The sequence below is a fragment of the Symphalangus syndactylus genome, chromosome 1 (genome assembly GCF_028878055.3).
Source record: "Symphalangus syndactylus isolate Jambi chromosome 1, NHGRI_mSymSyn1-v2.1_pri, whole genome shotgun sequence".
Lineage (NCBI taxonomy): Eukaryota > Metazoa > Chordata > Mammalia > Primates > Hylobatidae > Symphalangus > Symphalangus syndactylus.
In genome coordinates, this window is record NC_072423.2 from 116,664,341 (window position 1) to 116,680,269 (window position 15,929).

At 38.8% G+C, this 15,929-nt stretch overlaps 1 protein-coding gene across 1 annotated transcript in view; it reads right to left on the reverse strand.

Moving 5' to 3' along the window:
- The window catches only part of TOPAZ1 (testis and ovary specific TOPAZ 1), an 89,852-nt gene extending 75,906 nt beyond the window's left edge, over positions 1-13,946 (reverse strand). Inside the window, exons 1-3 of the mRNA XM_055294766.2 lie at positions 13,435-13,946; positions 10,562-12,980; positions 513-574 (exon numbers count right to left, since the gene is read on the reverse strand). Of these exons, the coding sequence (XP_055150741.2) occupies positions 513-574; positions 10,562-12,980; positions 13,435-13,780 (2,827 nt within the window). The 5' untranslated portion in view covers positions 13,781-13,946. The remainder of the gene's footprint in view (positions 1-512; positions 575-10,561; positions 12,981-13,434) is intronic.
- Between the last annotated feature and the right edge of the window lie 1,983 nt (positions 13,947-15,929).

The following is a 15,929-nucleotide window of genomic DNA, read 5'->3' on the forward strand; positions in this document are numbered from 1 at the left end:
TAGCTGGGACTACAGGTGCCCGCCACCACGCCCAGCTAATTTTTTGTACTTTCAGTAGAGACAGGGTTTCACCGTGTTGGCCAGGATGGTCTTGATCTCCTGACCTCGTGATCCACCCGCCTCAGACTCCCAAAGTGCTGGGATTACAGGCATGAGCCACTGCCCCTAGCCAACTGTAAAATTTTTTTAAGCAACTGAGATTTAAAATGTGATAAAGCTTAAATATATATTTCAATTTCAAAATAAGATGACAAAAACTGCTGAGGTCAATTACCTATCTTTTGTAGATAAAGCCTAACAAAGTTATTTATTAAATAATCAAACAGAAAATATCTCAATCTGATCTTCCAACCAGTCAATTAAAACAGGAAAATTGACAAACTATAAAACATATGGTTAACAGACCCTAAAATGAAAAGCTTCCTGTTCTAATGAATTCATCTTGACTAGGCCTGAATGGAGATATAAAGAGATGCTTCAATATTGCATATTCTGAAAATGTCAACTTTTACCTGCTGAGTTGGAAGCACAGATGTCTGGCTTTATCGATCCACAGTCCAGTACAGGAAGTTCTCTATTATAAAGCAAACAGAGCTTAAACATTATAATAGATTCTTAGCAGAACTATCCGCTTCTCTAAACATTATATAATATTCAGTTTAGCTGCTGGTGAACATCAGCTCAAGTCCTCCAGGGCAGAGTACTTACTATAATGAGACTCAGAATCCAGTGCACCTGTGTGGATTTTTTGTTTGGCTCTTTAATCACATATGCCTCAACTGTTAGGGGGTGCTGCCACACAAACTTTGTTACTGAGAGCTTGACAAGAATTCAAAAAAGTATTACACCAATACAAGATAGTGTTTAACTTCTACTCTTTTTTTTTTTTTTTTTTTTTTTTTTTGAGATGGAGTTTCACTCTTGTTGCCCAGGCTGGAGTGCAACGGTGCAATCTTGGCTCACCACAACCTCTGCCTCATGAGTTCAAGTGATTCTACTGCCTCAGCCTCCTGAGTAGCTGGGATTACAGGCATGCACCACGACGCCCAGCTAATTTTGTATTTTTAGTAGAGACGGGGTTTTGCCATGTTGGTCAGGCTGGTCTCAAACTCCTGACCTCAGGTGATCCATTGGCCTTGGCCTCCCAAAGTGCCGGGATTACAGGCATGAGTCACTGTGCCTGGCCAACTTCTACTCTTAAGCATGTATATGTATGTCATACGGTCAATGTCAAAGGAAGACAGCTTGAAAGCAGCTTAATTTTTTTTGGTAGTCCCTAAAGACAACTTAGAGTCTAAAGACTAAGAATATGTAGAACAGAGTTAGACCAGTCTCGGTTCAAACACTGTTCTGCTACTTGCTGAGTAAACTGTGGCAAAACTACTTAACTTCTTTAAGTTTAACCATATCTGTAAAATGAGAATACCACCTAACCACAAGGTATTGTGAGGATTAAATGAGATAAGATGTCCTTAAAGCCAATAGTATAGGCCCAACAGATGAAAACTACATTTATAGGAGCCACTCAAATACAAATGGCCAAACACTATTCCATTTTTAATCACTTAGACAAAAATTTAAAACACATAAAAGTACACAGAATAAAATAAACACTGATAATCCCACCATTTGTTCATTTAACAAGTGGATAAGCATATCCTTCAGCACTGCGACTGCTCTTGGTTCAGAATTACTTCCTAGCCAAGAAAGACGAAAACTAAACAAAACATTTTGTATTTACCATGCTTTGAAGTTTAGAAAACAAAGTATTTTTTCCCAACATAAACCCTAGAAACAATGAGAAGTATAGTTTAAAGGATGGGGAAATAATACAAGCAGAAAACATAAACAAATGCAAATCTTTCTCTAACCTGGACCTTTCTAGATTCATATCTAGCTATCTACTAGAGTATTTCCATCTCAGTATCTCAAAGGCCTCTTCAACTCAAAATGTCTAAATTTGACCTCCCCAATACAGCTTTTTTGCATGGGAGATGGACGGTAATGTTCTTCTCTAAGAGAGAAACCAGGTATCAACCTTAACACCTCCCTCTGCCTCACTTCCATCTGATGAACCAATCAATATTCACTTCTTAAACCTCCCTCAAATTCACTCACACTTCTGTGTAAAGTCACCACGTTCTTTCGGCTTATTACAATAGCTCCCTGCCAGTTTATCCTCCACACCACAGCTATAATGATTTTTAAAAGTAAATGTGATCAAATTATCTCTCTTATTTAAAAGTCTTTCCATGAATTCCTATATGGTTAGCATAAACTTCACACTCACCATAAATTCTAGTTTGCCTAGGATGGTCTGTTTACGCCTGTTGTCCTGGCATATTGTTAACAGCTCCTCATGTCCTTCTCAAAAGCTTTATAAACCAGAAGGTAAATTCTATGGTCATTTGACTCTCACAGCCCTTCATGACAGCTTTTGCACATTCTGTAGCTTCATTTCCTGCCATTTGAACACCAAGCCATGGGACATTATTTTGGTGTCTCAGTTTTCCTCAACAATTAGCTAATTCCTACTTATCCTTTAGTGATCATTTTAAATGCCACTTTCACCAGGAGGCATTTAACATCTTGCATTTCTCCTATCATTTTATGGTACATGCTTATTTGCCTCCCTAAAAGCACTGTGAGGACAAGGCTTATATATGTCTAGTTGTTCTCCACACATGCAGCACCTAACATATTCCACACTAAGGAGACCCAAATGAAGATGCCTCCCTCCTTTCTAGCAATTCCAGTACAAGATGAGGCTCACATACAAGCAGACATAATATACTGAGATACATGCCAAGAGAACTACTGGAACAAATCCCTGGAATAGTATCTCAGATGTGATTGATGGACAACTGAATGCAAAGAAAGAGACTCAGATAAACATATGCAAAAGGCCTAAAGTACATGGTGCATTGTAGAAACAGTGAGCTGCTTGCTATGTTTATCTTTCATTAGCCTTTCACCCCACTTTCCTCCCTCCAATACCATAGTTGCCAAAGAGGGAATGGATACAGATCCACTAAAGAGCCTTAAAAAGCCATGCCAAGCAATTTAGACTATCCCCAGGTGGCTGAAAGCCAGTGAAACACTCTCAACAGTTACTGGCAGATCAATTTCTATTCCGAATATCACTATGACAAAAGATATATTAAGAGAGTTTAGGAAGATTAACCAGGAGCTCATTACAATAATCTAGGAGAAAAATAAGAACATAGAGAGAATTTAGAGGAAGGAACAGCCATGAGAGATATTGAGGTAATAACATGAACAGAACTAAGTGACTCAATAGAGAACTGAGGGATGCTTCTGTGGCCTCTAATTATCCCGAAAGTTCCATTCATAAATAGGTACAACAAGTATATTAGCTTAATTTCCAAGTATTACGATAGTATTTATAATACTGCTAGTATAATTTATATAGGTATGGGAAACTTTTTACTATGAAAATAGCTAACTTACAAGGAAGGTAAAATTACACATGCAAACTCTTGTAAGAAACAGTTTATTTTTGTCTGGAATTTGAGAGACAAAAAGTTAAATTCACCTAGGTGAAAAAAAATTATAAAGTGAGAAAAATTATAATTTACACAAATATTTTACAGTTTTGCATTGGTGGAGTGTAGTCACAGTTGTGAATTGGTGAAATAGAAAAGGGAAAAATGAAGGGAAGAACAACAAAAGGAGATAAAAGAGATTTGGATGAGGCTACAGAAATACAGATAAGCAAAGAGAAGATCTGAGTAAAAAGGAGAGGAAAGAGTAAGACAGGTTTAAGCCAACTCTGAAGAGCCATACAGATTACATCAAGCTTATTCTCTACCAGAGCACTTTTCATGTGGATAATGAAATCTATTTAGTGGGTCCCAACCAAGAAATTTTTTAATGAAATCGAATATGAAATATGAGACTATATCTGTTGTAGTAAGGAAAATAATTGTTTTCGTAAACCTATAATTTCATATCTTTATAAATATGTACCAGATTGTAATATAAAACAGATCTTTATTGTGGGTAATTGGCAAAATAGCTGGAAGATGATTGCTTTAGAATAATTACTATCAGAAAATGTTTGAAAACTATTGCCCAAGGAAAAAGTTTAGGGCTTAGCATAGTGGCTCACACCTATAATCCCCACAATTTGGGAGGCTGATGTGGGAGGATTGCTTGAGTCCAGGAATTCAAGACTAGGTTGGGCACCACAGTGAGATTCAGTCTCTACAAAAAGAGGAAAACATTAGCCAAGTGTGGTGGCATGCACCTGTAGCCCCAGCTACTTGGAAGGCTGAGGTGTGAGGATCGTTTGAGCCTGGTAGGTAGAGGCTGCAGTGAGCCATGATGGTGGCATCACTGCACTCCAGCCTGGGGAACAAAGCAAGACCCTCTCTCTCTCAAAGAAAAAAAAAAAAAAAAAAGAGAAAAAAATTCAGAATGTCACTGCTTCCTTCCGAGATGCTAATTGTGGTCAGTATTCATTTATTTACAAATACCCATATTCTGTTTCGGGATAGGACTGCTACAAATTTACTGGGGCAATTATTATGCAAGTAGTAGTGGCCCTAAGCAGATAAATATTATGGTATCCAATTCATCAAGGCAGGGGTTCCCTAGCCTGATGCCACACTATACTGTTCGGTCTCCTGATATTACAAATGTTCAATCACGTACAATATTGTTTATTCTAGCAAAGACAAAGACTAGTTTACGTGGCCTGAAAGAGAAAAGAAAAAAAATCAGAATAATGTTTCTTCATAGTCCCCACCTGCTACTTTAAAGAGGAAGCAGAGATGAGAAGAAAGGGACCTAAAGTGAAATAATGTCCTGCGGTAGTTTGCAGAGTAATTGAATTAAATATATAGGAAGAACCAAAATGCTGCTCTTCCAGTGTGCTGTTTCGCAGAGCAGGAACAGAGTTTGGAGCAGGTTGCCTTGAGTTCAGATGTCAGCTCTGATACTTGCAAGCTGGGTCCTTTAGACAGTTAATCATTTTGATTTAAGTACAAAAATAGGATGAGTTTCAACCTCAGAATTGTTTCACTAAATAAAATAAGTAATGTATCTAGCACAGGGTAGACATTAAATATCAGTTCTTATGATTAAAATTTAATAAAAATTTAATAAAAATTTGCAGTAAAGTTAGAGCACATTAGATTCTCAGTGGAACGGGACAATGAAGAAAAGTAAGTTTCTTAAAAGACAATGAATCTCAATATATAAGGGAGAGAAAAAATGATCTTTATTTTTGGCGGAAACCTGTTTTTTTTTTTTTTTGTCATTTGATGGTAAAATTGGTAATAAGACCACTCTACTCTAGAAGTCCTCTCTTGGGGAACAAACTGGGATTAAGTCAGACTCTGAGAAAGTAAGTTACTTGAGACAGGATATAATTTGCCCGGCATAGATCCAGGCTAGGCATGGGTCTAATGAGACTCAAATGCCTGGGCAAAAGTGGTAGGGTTTTATTTTCTGTGGATTGATACCAGATATTTATACCTCAGAAGTTTATTATTTACTGGCTGCAGAATCTACAATGGCTGCCTATGGATTTGAGACCAAGTTGTGAAGGTGGTAAATAACTGATCCCCACTGATCACCAACATCAATTCCATACTGAATTCAAATTTTTGTGCCTAACTTTCGAACCTCCTTAATCTAGCATCACCCTACTTATAAAATCTTATTTCCCACTATTGTTCAATGTCTACTTGCTTAAGAAAGGATTCACTGTCTCCATTTACATGTAATCTAATTCAAGTGCTTCAGAAATGGCCTGCAATATTCTCAAATAGGAATTGAAACCTTAATTCTCTTTCCCATCTCAATATATGAGGGACTGGACTTGCAAATGAAGGTAAATAAGACATGGACATTTCCTACCCTCAAGAAATCCAACAGTTTAGCAAGTGAGAGATTAAATTATTCCACCATGAAATCAATGCCACAGCTGAGGTAGCATAAGGTGCTATGGGAATGCATAAGGGATTCTACCTCTGCCTGATGGAGTCAGGAAAACCTTTAACCTTCTGTACACAATCATGTTTATATGTACTTTTACCCTTCTGCCCACATATTCCTCATTATTTCTCCTTCCCTACCAAACTTCTTTCCTTCTTCTCCTTTGTTAATCTAAAATCCAAACTTCAAGGATCAATACAAATTTTTGCTTTTCGAAGATTTCTTTCATTCTTCTCTTTTCTAAACTCCTACTGCTCTTAGTACTTCAGTTTATATACTTTTGTTTAAAACACATTAGTCCCCCACTCCTCCCCCTTCCCCCCTAGCTATATAGTAATTCCCCTGAATTTTTGGCAGACTGTTAAAATCTCAGCAATCCACTGTATGGTATCATTCAACTGATATTTTAGCATATAATAATCCTATGTTCTAGTACAGATTAACTGTCCAGCACTGACTATTACAGACATCCTCAGATCATTTCCAATGATACAGGCTATTTCAAACGTTTTACCAATTTCAGCCATTACACATTTCCAAGCAGACCAGTTCAAGTTTTAGCGAATGAGTTCTAGTATGCTTCTAATGTTTTAGATTTTAATATGGACTTTCCCCACTGTGGAGACTAAAAACAAATAAGCATTCTCTCATGACTTAGACACCTTCCAAATTCTCCCCAATCTGGTCTAAGAATATTTTCCCCAGTGATTAAGTCAGCTCAGGTTTGTCTACTTGTTTTACCAAAAGGGGCAGTCCAGAGTTTCTGACAATATATGGGCCTCATCCTTTCATCTTCTACTTTTATTCCTGTAAAATAAAAAGTCATTCCAGCAGGCTTCAGCCTCTTAGTGTCTTAGAAGGGAGAAAACGGAGCATAAGAACTAGTAACTGACTGGTAAAAGGACATAGCTGAAATTTGAAATTATATTTTAAGCTTCATTTAGTTCTAGAACCATTAACAAGTTTCTGTGCAACTACTGCTAGATTCTCTGGTTATCAGGTCTTCATTTCTCCCTGTTAAGGTTTATCCTAGTACTGTGGATGACTACAAAACTAGTATTTCCAGTGCAGAACAAATATAAAAATATTAAAATAATACTGAGAAAATGTTCAAGTTTGTTTAAAAACAGAAACTTTAGAAGTAGATAAAAGGCAAAGAAGAGCCAATAAAAGTATAACTGGTGCTTTTGAAGTGAAGAAAAATGAAGTTCAAAGATAGTAACAAAAAAGCTATCTGAAATAAACACTTGATACTGCAAACCAAAATGGCTAACCTTGTCTCAGGAAAAAGTGATTACCATTCCCAAGGTGGAAAACAAGACCAAAAAATAAAGGCAGTTTAAAGTGGAGCAGTGGGAGTATTAGTTTGGCCTCAAAGATTTTTACTACAACACATAATGTCAGAAAGCAGGAGAGCAATGTCTACATAGTTGTGAGGGGGAAATATGTAAACTAAGAATTTTACACACAGACAACCTGCTCTTAGACAAATAATTATCATGCACCCAAGATTTTAGGGAACACAGTAATCGTGAACTCATCTTAAAAAATTTCTTTGCTCTGAAATCTAGCTAACTAAGCGATGAATCAAAATAGTCAAGATTAGGCCAGGCACAGTGGCTAACGCCTGTAATCCCAGCACTTTGGGAGGCCGAGGCAGGCAGATAGCTTGAGGTCAGGAGTTGGAGACCAGCCTGGCCAACATGGTGAAATCCCGTCTACTAAAAGTACAAAAAAAATTAGCCAGGAGTGGTGGCATGTGCCTGTAATCCCTGCTACTCAGGAGGCCAAGGCAGGAGAATTGCTTGAACCTGGGAGGCATAGGTTGCAGTGAGCTGAGATCCGCCACTGCACTCCAGCCTGGGCGACAGAGCAACACTCCCTCTCAAAAAAATAACAAAAATAGTCAAGATTAGAGGAAAGTAAATAGGACTGGTGGTAGGGACTGAATCAATTTAAATAGATAACTAATAATGAGGATCTTTGGAGTTCAGTTTATTGAAGGAATGTACATGGCACAAGGCTTAGTAATATAAAATAAACTTTAAACAAAAATGTGGGGTAGGCAATATTAGGAGAAAAAGTGTGTACAAATACACTCATCTTTCATATTAAGAAAGCAAACACTGCTGTCTAAAGTTGGAAAACAATTTTTATAAGTGAAGCTAAAACTCAAACTTTTAAATAAGTTTCCTTACTAACTTGAGAGAGAACTTCAAGAAACTAATTTCTTGTGGTAAAGAAGTATATTAATTCAGCAATCCATTTCATTCCACTTTCATTTCTCTGCCTCTTCTGGTTAAGTGTAAATGAAATTTTCTTTAGCGTTTTTACTAAAAAATGGCATGATCCAATTTTTCTAATATTATATCCACTTATATGTATAGATACATGTCTGGAATGATGCATGCAAATAGCAATTATTTTGTTATTTGGGTGGTGGAATTTCCCCCCCAACACCGCTTTTTACTTTAATGAACATGTATCATGTTTTAATATCAGCCATTATTCTTTAAAAAAGAATAAAGAACAAAGGTCCTGCACTTTAATTCACAACATTTATCTTTCTAAATTTGGCTTAGCTCACTGTCAACATCTTGTCACTCAACAGAGAAGTTTGCTCTTGAATGCAGAATTTACTCTGATTTTCCTTTGTATTCCTCCAAGGAAGTATGGTATAACAGTTAAAAATGCCAAAACCTTTTCTATTCATTATTTAATTTAATCCTCACAACTCTGAGGCAAGTACTTTCCCTTTTTACAGAAAGACGAAATAATTTGCCTAAAAGGTCACATAGTTGTTAGGTGGTAATAAGAAGATTCAAAAACCAAGGTCAGACTACAAAGACAATCACTAGGTTTAGAGTAAGACAGGGCTAGGTTCAAATTCAGATTCTGTTACTAGGAGTGTGATCTTGGGCAAGTGACAAATTTATCTTCATTTTTTTCCATCTTCAAAACAGGCAGATTACCAGGCTACCTCATTACATGGTTAAAAAAATCAATAAAACTCTTGGTTCTCCATTTGGCACACAGCATTATATGTGGTGATAAGTTTCAAGTTCCTGTAACAGTAAGACCATCAAGAAGAGTATGATACCACAAAGGTAACTGCAAATAAATGGCAGAGAAACTTAAGTCATGCACCACTGAATCTTAATGAAAAGTGTTTTCATTTTTCTTTGAGTCTGTTCACAAAATATTATGATATTCAGGTATTATATAAATAACAGCTTCAGGAATTATAAAATTAAGTAAAATATGACATAATATTAAATCAATTTGGGGCCAAGCAGAATAGATTAAGTTCCTGAGCATGAAGGTTACTACTTGGCCCCATTTAAGGTTGCATTAGGCAAACTAGTCCTATTTGAGGGAAAAAAATCATCATTTAAAACCATTGCCTTAAAAGTAAAACCACAAATAAATTTTATGCTGTTTATCTCTGAAAATTAGTTTAACTTCTGACTCTACTTTCAAGCCCTAATTACTTCAAATAAAAATTTCCAAGCTGTCTCTGTCCCCTGAAAAATGAACTTCTTATTGAACAAGGAGGCTATGAAAAATGGATTAAAATAGATAGCACTGATCTTAATAAGTAACCTGGCTGAAGTAAAAGTTTATCTGCATATTTATAATAATTAAAGAACATTTGAAAATAAACTTGGGCCGGGCGCGGTGGCTCACGCTTGTAATCCCAGCACTTTGGGAGGCCGAGGCGGGCGGATCATAAGGTCAGGAGATCGAGACCACGGTGAAACCCCGTCTCTATTAAAAAATACAAAAAATTAGCCGGGCGTGGTGGCGGGCGCCTGTAGTCCCAGCTACTCGGAGAGGCTGAGGCAGGAGAATGGCGTGAACCCAGGACGCGGAGCTTGCAGTGAGCCGAGATTGCGCCACTGCACTCCAGCCTGGGCGAAAGAGCAAGACTCCGTCTCAAAAAAAAAAAAAAAAAAAAAAAAAAAAAAAAAAAAAAAAAGGAAAATAAACTTAACTTTTGAAAGAAGCAATCTCCATCACTTAAAAAGCTACTCTATGGGCTGGGTGCGGTGGCTCATGCCTGTAATCCCAGCATTTTGGGAGGCTGAGGCGGGTGGATCACGAGGTCAGGAGATCAAGACCATCCTGGCTAACACAGTGAAACCCCGTGTCTACTAAAAATACAAAAAAAAAAAAATTAGCCGGGCGTGGTGGGGGGTGCCTGTAGTCCCAGCTACTTGGGAGGCTGAGGTGGGAGAATGGCGTGAACTTGGGAGGCAGAGCTTGCAGTGAGCCGAGATTGCGCCACTGCACTCCAGCCTGGGTGACAGAGTGAGACTCCGTAAAAAAAAAAAAAAAAGCCACTCTGAACCATAAATTCTGAACAGCTAATCTTTTCTATCTTCCAAGATACATATAATTCATTATTTTGACTCTAAGTTTTAGCATAATGACATTTCCAGGTTATCAGCAGTAATAATGGTATATAACATTTAATAAATAACTGCGTTAAAAAATACTGGAGCTTCAATATCACTGAATACATTAGTGAAACTTAAGAGACTGCTTTTCTAACCCCCAACAATCTGCACTAAAAGGCATACTTGAACATGCATACCTTAAGTCATCACTTGGTTCTTTTTTTACTGGAGTTTCCATGTACTTGGAGTCTGTTGATTGGTGCTCTCCAGCAACATTGGGCTCCTGGCTTCTCCTGGGGACCCCTGAAGTAAATGAGAGCTCCCCTTCATTGGAGACTCCAAAGAGGTCTGGGTCATCTTGAATTACATCAATTAAGAGGACATCATCTTCATATGCTTTAAGAATATCTGGAAACCCTACTTCTGAAAAATTCTTAGTTATTTTTCTACCCCTAACTTCACTGGAAACTGGTCTGAATGTTTCTTGTTCTTTACAGCAGAAGGAAGGACTTTTCTCTACGTACCCAGGATCACAAGAAAAAGCATTATTTTCAACTGTGAGAGAAGCAACTTCTTTATTAGAAACAATATTGCCTGGTTCAGAGACGTGATTAGATGGTTTGCTATTGTTACCTTGCTTTGTAAAGCTTGGAGAAATACTATAGGAATTCTTATTGTAGAATGAGTCAGAACTAACTTGCACTGGAGTTACACTATTTCGTATGCTCAAAGTTTGAGGTCCTAACATTGTCATGGAGACATTTTCTTTACTCCTATTCTGTCTTACATCTGCTCCAGATAAATTGTCCAGAAGTTCTAGAGGACTGTAAGCTTCTCTCTCTGATGACTTGGCATTTACTTCTTTTCCTTTTTCTATTTTATTCTTAAGTAAAGGAATTTTAAAATTAGTCAGCCGTCCTGTGTTCAATATTTTAACCAAGTCTGGAACTATAAATGTTTGTTGAGCAATGCATGCTTTTCGATGAATAGTTTTGCCTGTAGAGTTATTTGCTTCCTGACCATCTTTGGAAGTTGCTGTCAAATTAAGTTTTGTTAAATTTCCTCTATGTTTTCTTTTATTTCCTGTTAAGCTTTGAGTCTTACTGGTTAATTGAGTATCTTCAGTAGTGTTAGAAATTACCTCTGACCCACTTCTGCTCAGTTCCTCTGATTTTATCTTTTTATCATCCTTGATTATAGGTTCCTTTATAACCATTAAAGTAGGTTCTACTGCAGAAACTGAAGACAAACAATTCGAATTAGAATCTAATTTTTCTTTACTTGAAGACTCAGTGTTTGTTTCTGTTAAGGAACTTTGTAATAATAATTTGGAGTCAGTTAAGTGGGTCTGGTTTGTTTGGTGTTTAGGGACATCAACTTGCCTACAACTTTCCTGAGACCCAGGGAGAAAGTAACCTGATTCTGGCAAGGAAGCCTTTTTCCAACACCAGGCAGATATTCTAGCACATGAATAATAGGGCCAAGTTCTTTTACCAGTCATAGGTATTGTCCTCTGACAGCTTAACTTCAATTCTTCAGATGCACTTCTTAAGTCTTCCCGTGAAGATCTCCTGTCAATATGGTACTCATTAGGTGATTTCCCTATGAAGCTTTTCATCGATTTAAAATCCTCTTTCGACGCCATGCTTTCATATCCTAAGGGCTCTGAAGCATTCTCTGTTTCTTCTTTCAAAAGTGGTTCAATGGTTTTCTGAAACACAGCATTTACATGATGTTCAGAACTTGTTTCTTTTTCTACTGTTTCTGGGACACTTAATAAATGATCCATCAAAGAGACTGTATTATGGCTTACTTTTCTCAAAACATTTAAAGGACTTTTAGTCTCTGCTTCTTTACCATCAGCAATCATTTGATTTTCTTGCAACATCAACTCGGACTTGTTATACTCATTAGAGAAGTTCATCTCAGTAACTGTTTCATCTGCTTTTTCAGACAACTTCATCCTTTTCCTGGGTTTTTGCCCAACACTGCTCTCCTCTATTGAATATTTATTTTTTTCACGTTGAAGGCAGGAAAGCAAGCCATTGGTTTTATTTTGGTATAAATCACTCTCTTCTGGTAGTAACTTATTTACTCCTATTACATTTTTTTCGGTTTCTAAGAGCTGAGGAATACTATTTGTGTCACTCTTCTCTGCAAGACTCCTAAGGTTTTCTTTCTTTGAGAAATTGTCTGCTACATGCATACATCCACCATCAGGCTTATATGGCAGGTTGTTTTCATCATTACAACCCTTGGAATGGGGGAAACAATTGCAATCACGTAATTTTAAAACAGAATTATTTTCTACTTCAGGTGACAAGATGTTACAAGAATATTTTGGAGTATTCTTGTACAGTTCATCTTGGAATTCAACCATAATATTTTGTGTAGCCTCATTTTCGGTTATTTTGAGAGGTGGGTTTTCTAAGCTTTTAAGTTTTTTATTTCGAATTCTTCTTTTAATACCTTCTACTATACTTTCCTTACCCAAAGACTGCAAGCATTCCACTGTTTGGAAAGATTCCGAACTGGTTAATGATTCCTTTCTTACCAGGTCAAGCCCTGGCTGTGGATCATCACTTGAGGCTTCAGTAACTTTTCTTTTTTCCTTGGCTGATCAAAACAACAAAATATATCAGAAAAGATTTTATATTGAGGAGGAAAATGCAATATCATTGAAATTAAAAATTGTGAGGCTATCGTTTTTATTTCCCTGAAGAGCTGTATGTAAATATACATTTGTTTTTAACATGAAAGCCTTAATTTCTGTTAAGGAATTACATATAAACCTGTGTAAATTCTAAAGCAACTGAATAACTCTTATAACATCGTCATCTCATACTAGCCAAAATGGACCACAAGTAGGAATTCCTCCTATCATAATTCTGACCAAGGACTCCTAACGGGGAACACCCCTTTTAAGGAAATCAATTTTTCCCATCTCCTGGTCAACTATGTGCATCAGAAATAACCATGCAGGTTCAAGTTAAAGACTAGTGGTAAAACAAAGATGGAGCACGCTGAGGTGCAAGGGCTAAATGTTAAGCGATCGTGGGTGCTTTCTTACTGTGTCTCTCCGTTTGCAAGGGGAGTTCAGCCTCCTTTGCTGCTTCTAGGCCTCGCCGGTCTGACGAGTCTGACGGGCTCACCTGGCCCCTGCGCCCCTCCACCCGACGCCTTGCGGCCTTTCCAGCCCCCGATGCTGCAACCGACTTATCACTTTCCACCTCGCCTCTCCCAGGGGTGGCCCGGGCCACCATTTTCCTCTTTTGCCTATTCTCCCCGCGCCCCCCGGCCTCAGGGCCGCAGCCTCCCGCCGCGCCTGGCCCTGGCGCCTGCCGCTTCCGCAGGTTTCGCACATTGCCTTCGGGCCCTGCGGCCGTCGTGGGGCCCAGGGATGGAGGTCGTCGCATGTGCCCCGAGGCTGGCCCGCGAGGGCCCCTCTGCACCAGCTTGCAGGAAGCCACCGCGGCGCAAAAGATGCTCCCACCGGGAGGCACCTACTGCCCTCTGACCCACCCCACACCGCCAGTCACCACAGCCCAGGGCCGGAAGCGGAAGTTGGGCGGGTAAGCGGAAATGGGGCCTCGTGTCTGGGGCCCCGACTGGTGCTTCGGGATCCAACGGGCAGGAGAGCTGCGAGTTCCGTGCCAGCGTCTTTCTGGAGGGCCTCTCGCGGAGCCCCGAGGGAGGCAGTGGCTGCTCCCGATTTCATTGCGAGGGACTGTAGTGGGGCTCATCATATCACAGACCTCCGTTGGCCCTTCCACTAGGCTGAGCTTCCTGGAACCGTTCAGGGCTCATTCTCCCAGGTGCTGCTCCTCGCACCTTGGCTGCTCGCAAAGGCCACTGTCAGCCAGTGGCTTCTAACTCCACACCAAGTCTCCTAGAAGCCCCTGTTTAACTGCCTTCCTGATATATTCACCTGGATATTCCACAGGCACCTCACACTCAGATGGGCAAACCAGCTCATCGCTCCTCACAAGCTTGCTCCTTTCACATAGGTGGATGCGCCACCATGCGGCTAATTGTTTAAGCCGGAAACCTAGAAACCATCACAGACAACCTTCTTTCTACTTCATCCCTCACATCCACTTTCACTAGATCTACTTAACTGTATTTTGTTTGTCAGCCACTCTCCCGCTTGCCATTACCGTGGCTCTGGCCCTCAGACTTTCTTGACTGACCTACTGCATCAAGCCTCTGAATCCATCCTTGAAATATTCCAGTCAAACGTCCACCTCCTTGCCAGGCCATGCCTCTCCGATGAAAGGAGATCCTAGCACTTCTCAGTTTGACCCTTCATGAACTTCTTTTGCTCAAAGACTAAAACTAACAGAAATCCAAACTCTAGTGTGGTATCTGTGACCCTATCTGATGTGGCCTCTGAAAAATTAACTAGTTTTCTCTTACTGCCCACTGTAGGGTAAAAGTTGTGCTTTGATGGAAAACTACATAGAAGTCATCCTTCTGAATTATCTGATTCTGATTCTATGAGAGTTATTTTACAACTCTGTAAATTATAGATAAGCGATAGCAACACAAAATAATGGTCTATAGAAATCCAAATTCTGTCCAATAGAAGTTTAATTGACTTCCCATTTTCACTGTGGAAGAAGCCAGTTTTGCCTCCATTTCCACATTCATTTCATTCCTGGTCTAGAATGTTTGTTGTTTGGACTTATCCTTTGAACCAATGTTTATAAAATCTGCCTGATGAGAGAATATAATCTTTAATACATGTTCATCTATGACAGCCATTATTTTCTCTTTTTTGAAAATTATCTCTTATCACCCCACATAGCCTGCCCATAAGCCACTTTAGACTACTACCTGAAGTTCCCCAGATTTCATATACTTTTGTTATGCTTGTGCTTCTGTACCTGACAGTCCTGAAAAGTCTTCCTTTGCTTGTCTGCCTGGTGAACTACATATTTCCCCTTCAAGATTCGTGCAAGGATCACCCATCAAGGAAGCTTTCCTACCATGTTCTTGCACTTTGAGGGGTAAAGTGTTCCTTCCTGTCTGCGAACACACAGTTCAACTATTTACTTGTGTGTCTCCCTTAGTAGCTTCCTTCCTACCAAGTGCAGATACCTTCCATTAATCTTTGCTTTCTGTGTGTTTAAAGAAGGACCTGGCGAATTTGAATACAGTGCATTAAAGAATGGTAGGTATGATGCATAGAGTGTGACTAATATGGCAGTTTGATGAGCAGCTCAGGTCAAGTATCCTGAGGAGCTTTTATAAAATAGAATTTAAATAAAAGGGGTGTAAAAGATACAGAAATTATCCTTGTTTCTTTCTCCTTGTAAATACGCTTAGTAAAAGGAAAATCAGTTTAAGACTAGCAGAACTTATAAAAAGTTACCATAAGCACTTCAGGCTCATTCCACATTCACTTTATGCCTCACTTTATATATCAGTTTCCTCATCTGTAATGAAATAGTATGTCCTCAGAGTTCTCATGAGAATTAAATGTGCCAATATTTGTAAAGCAGTTAGAATAATGCCTAGTTGATTATAAACATTAAATAGATTTGTTAAGTAAAAACTTCAGCG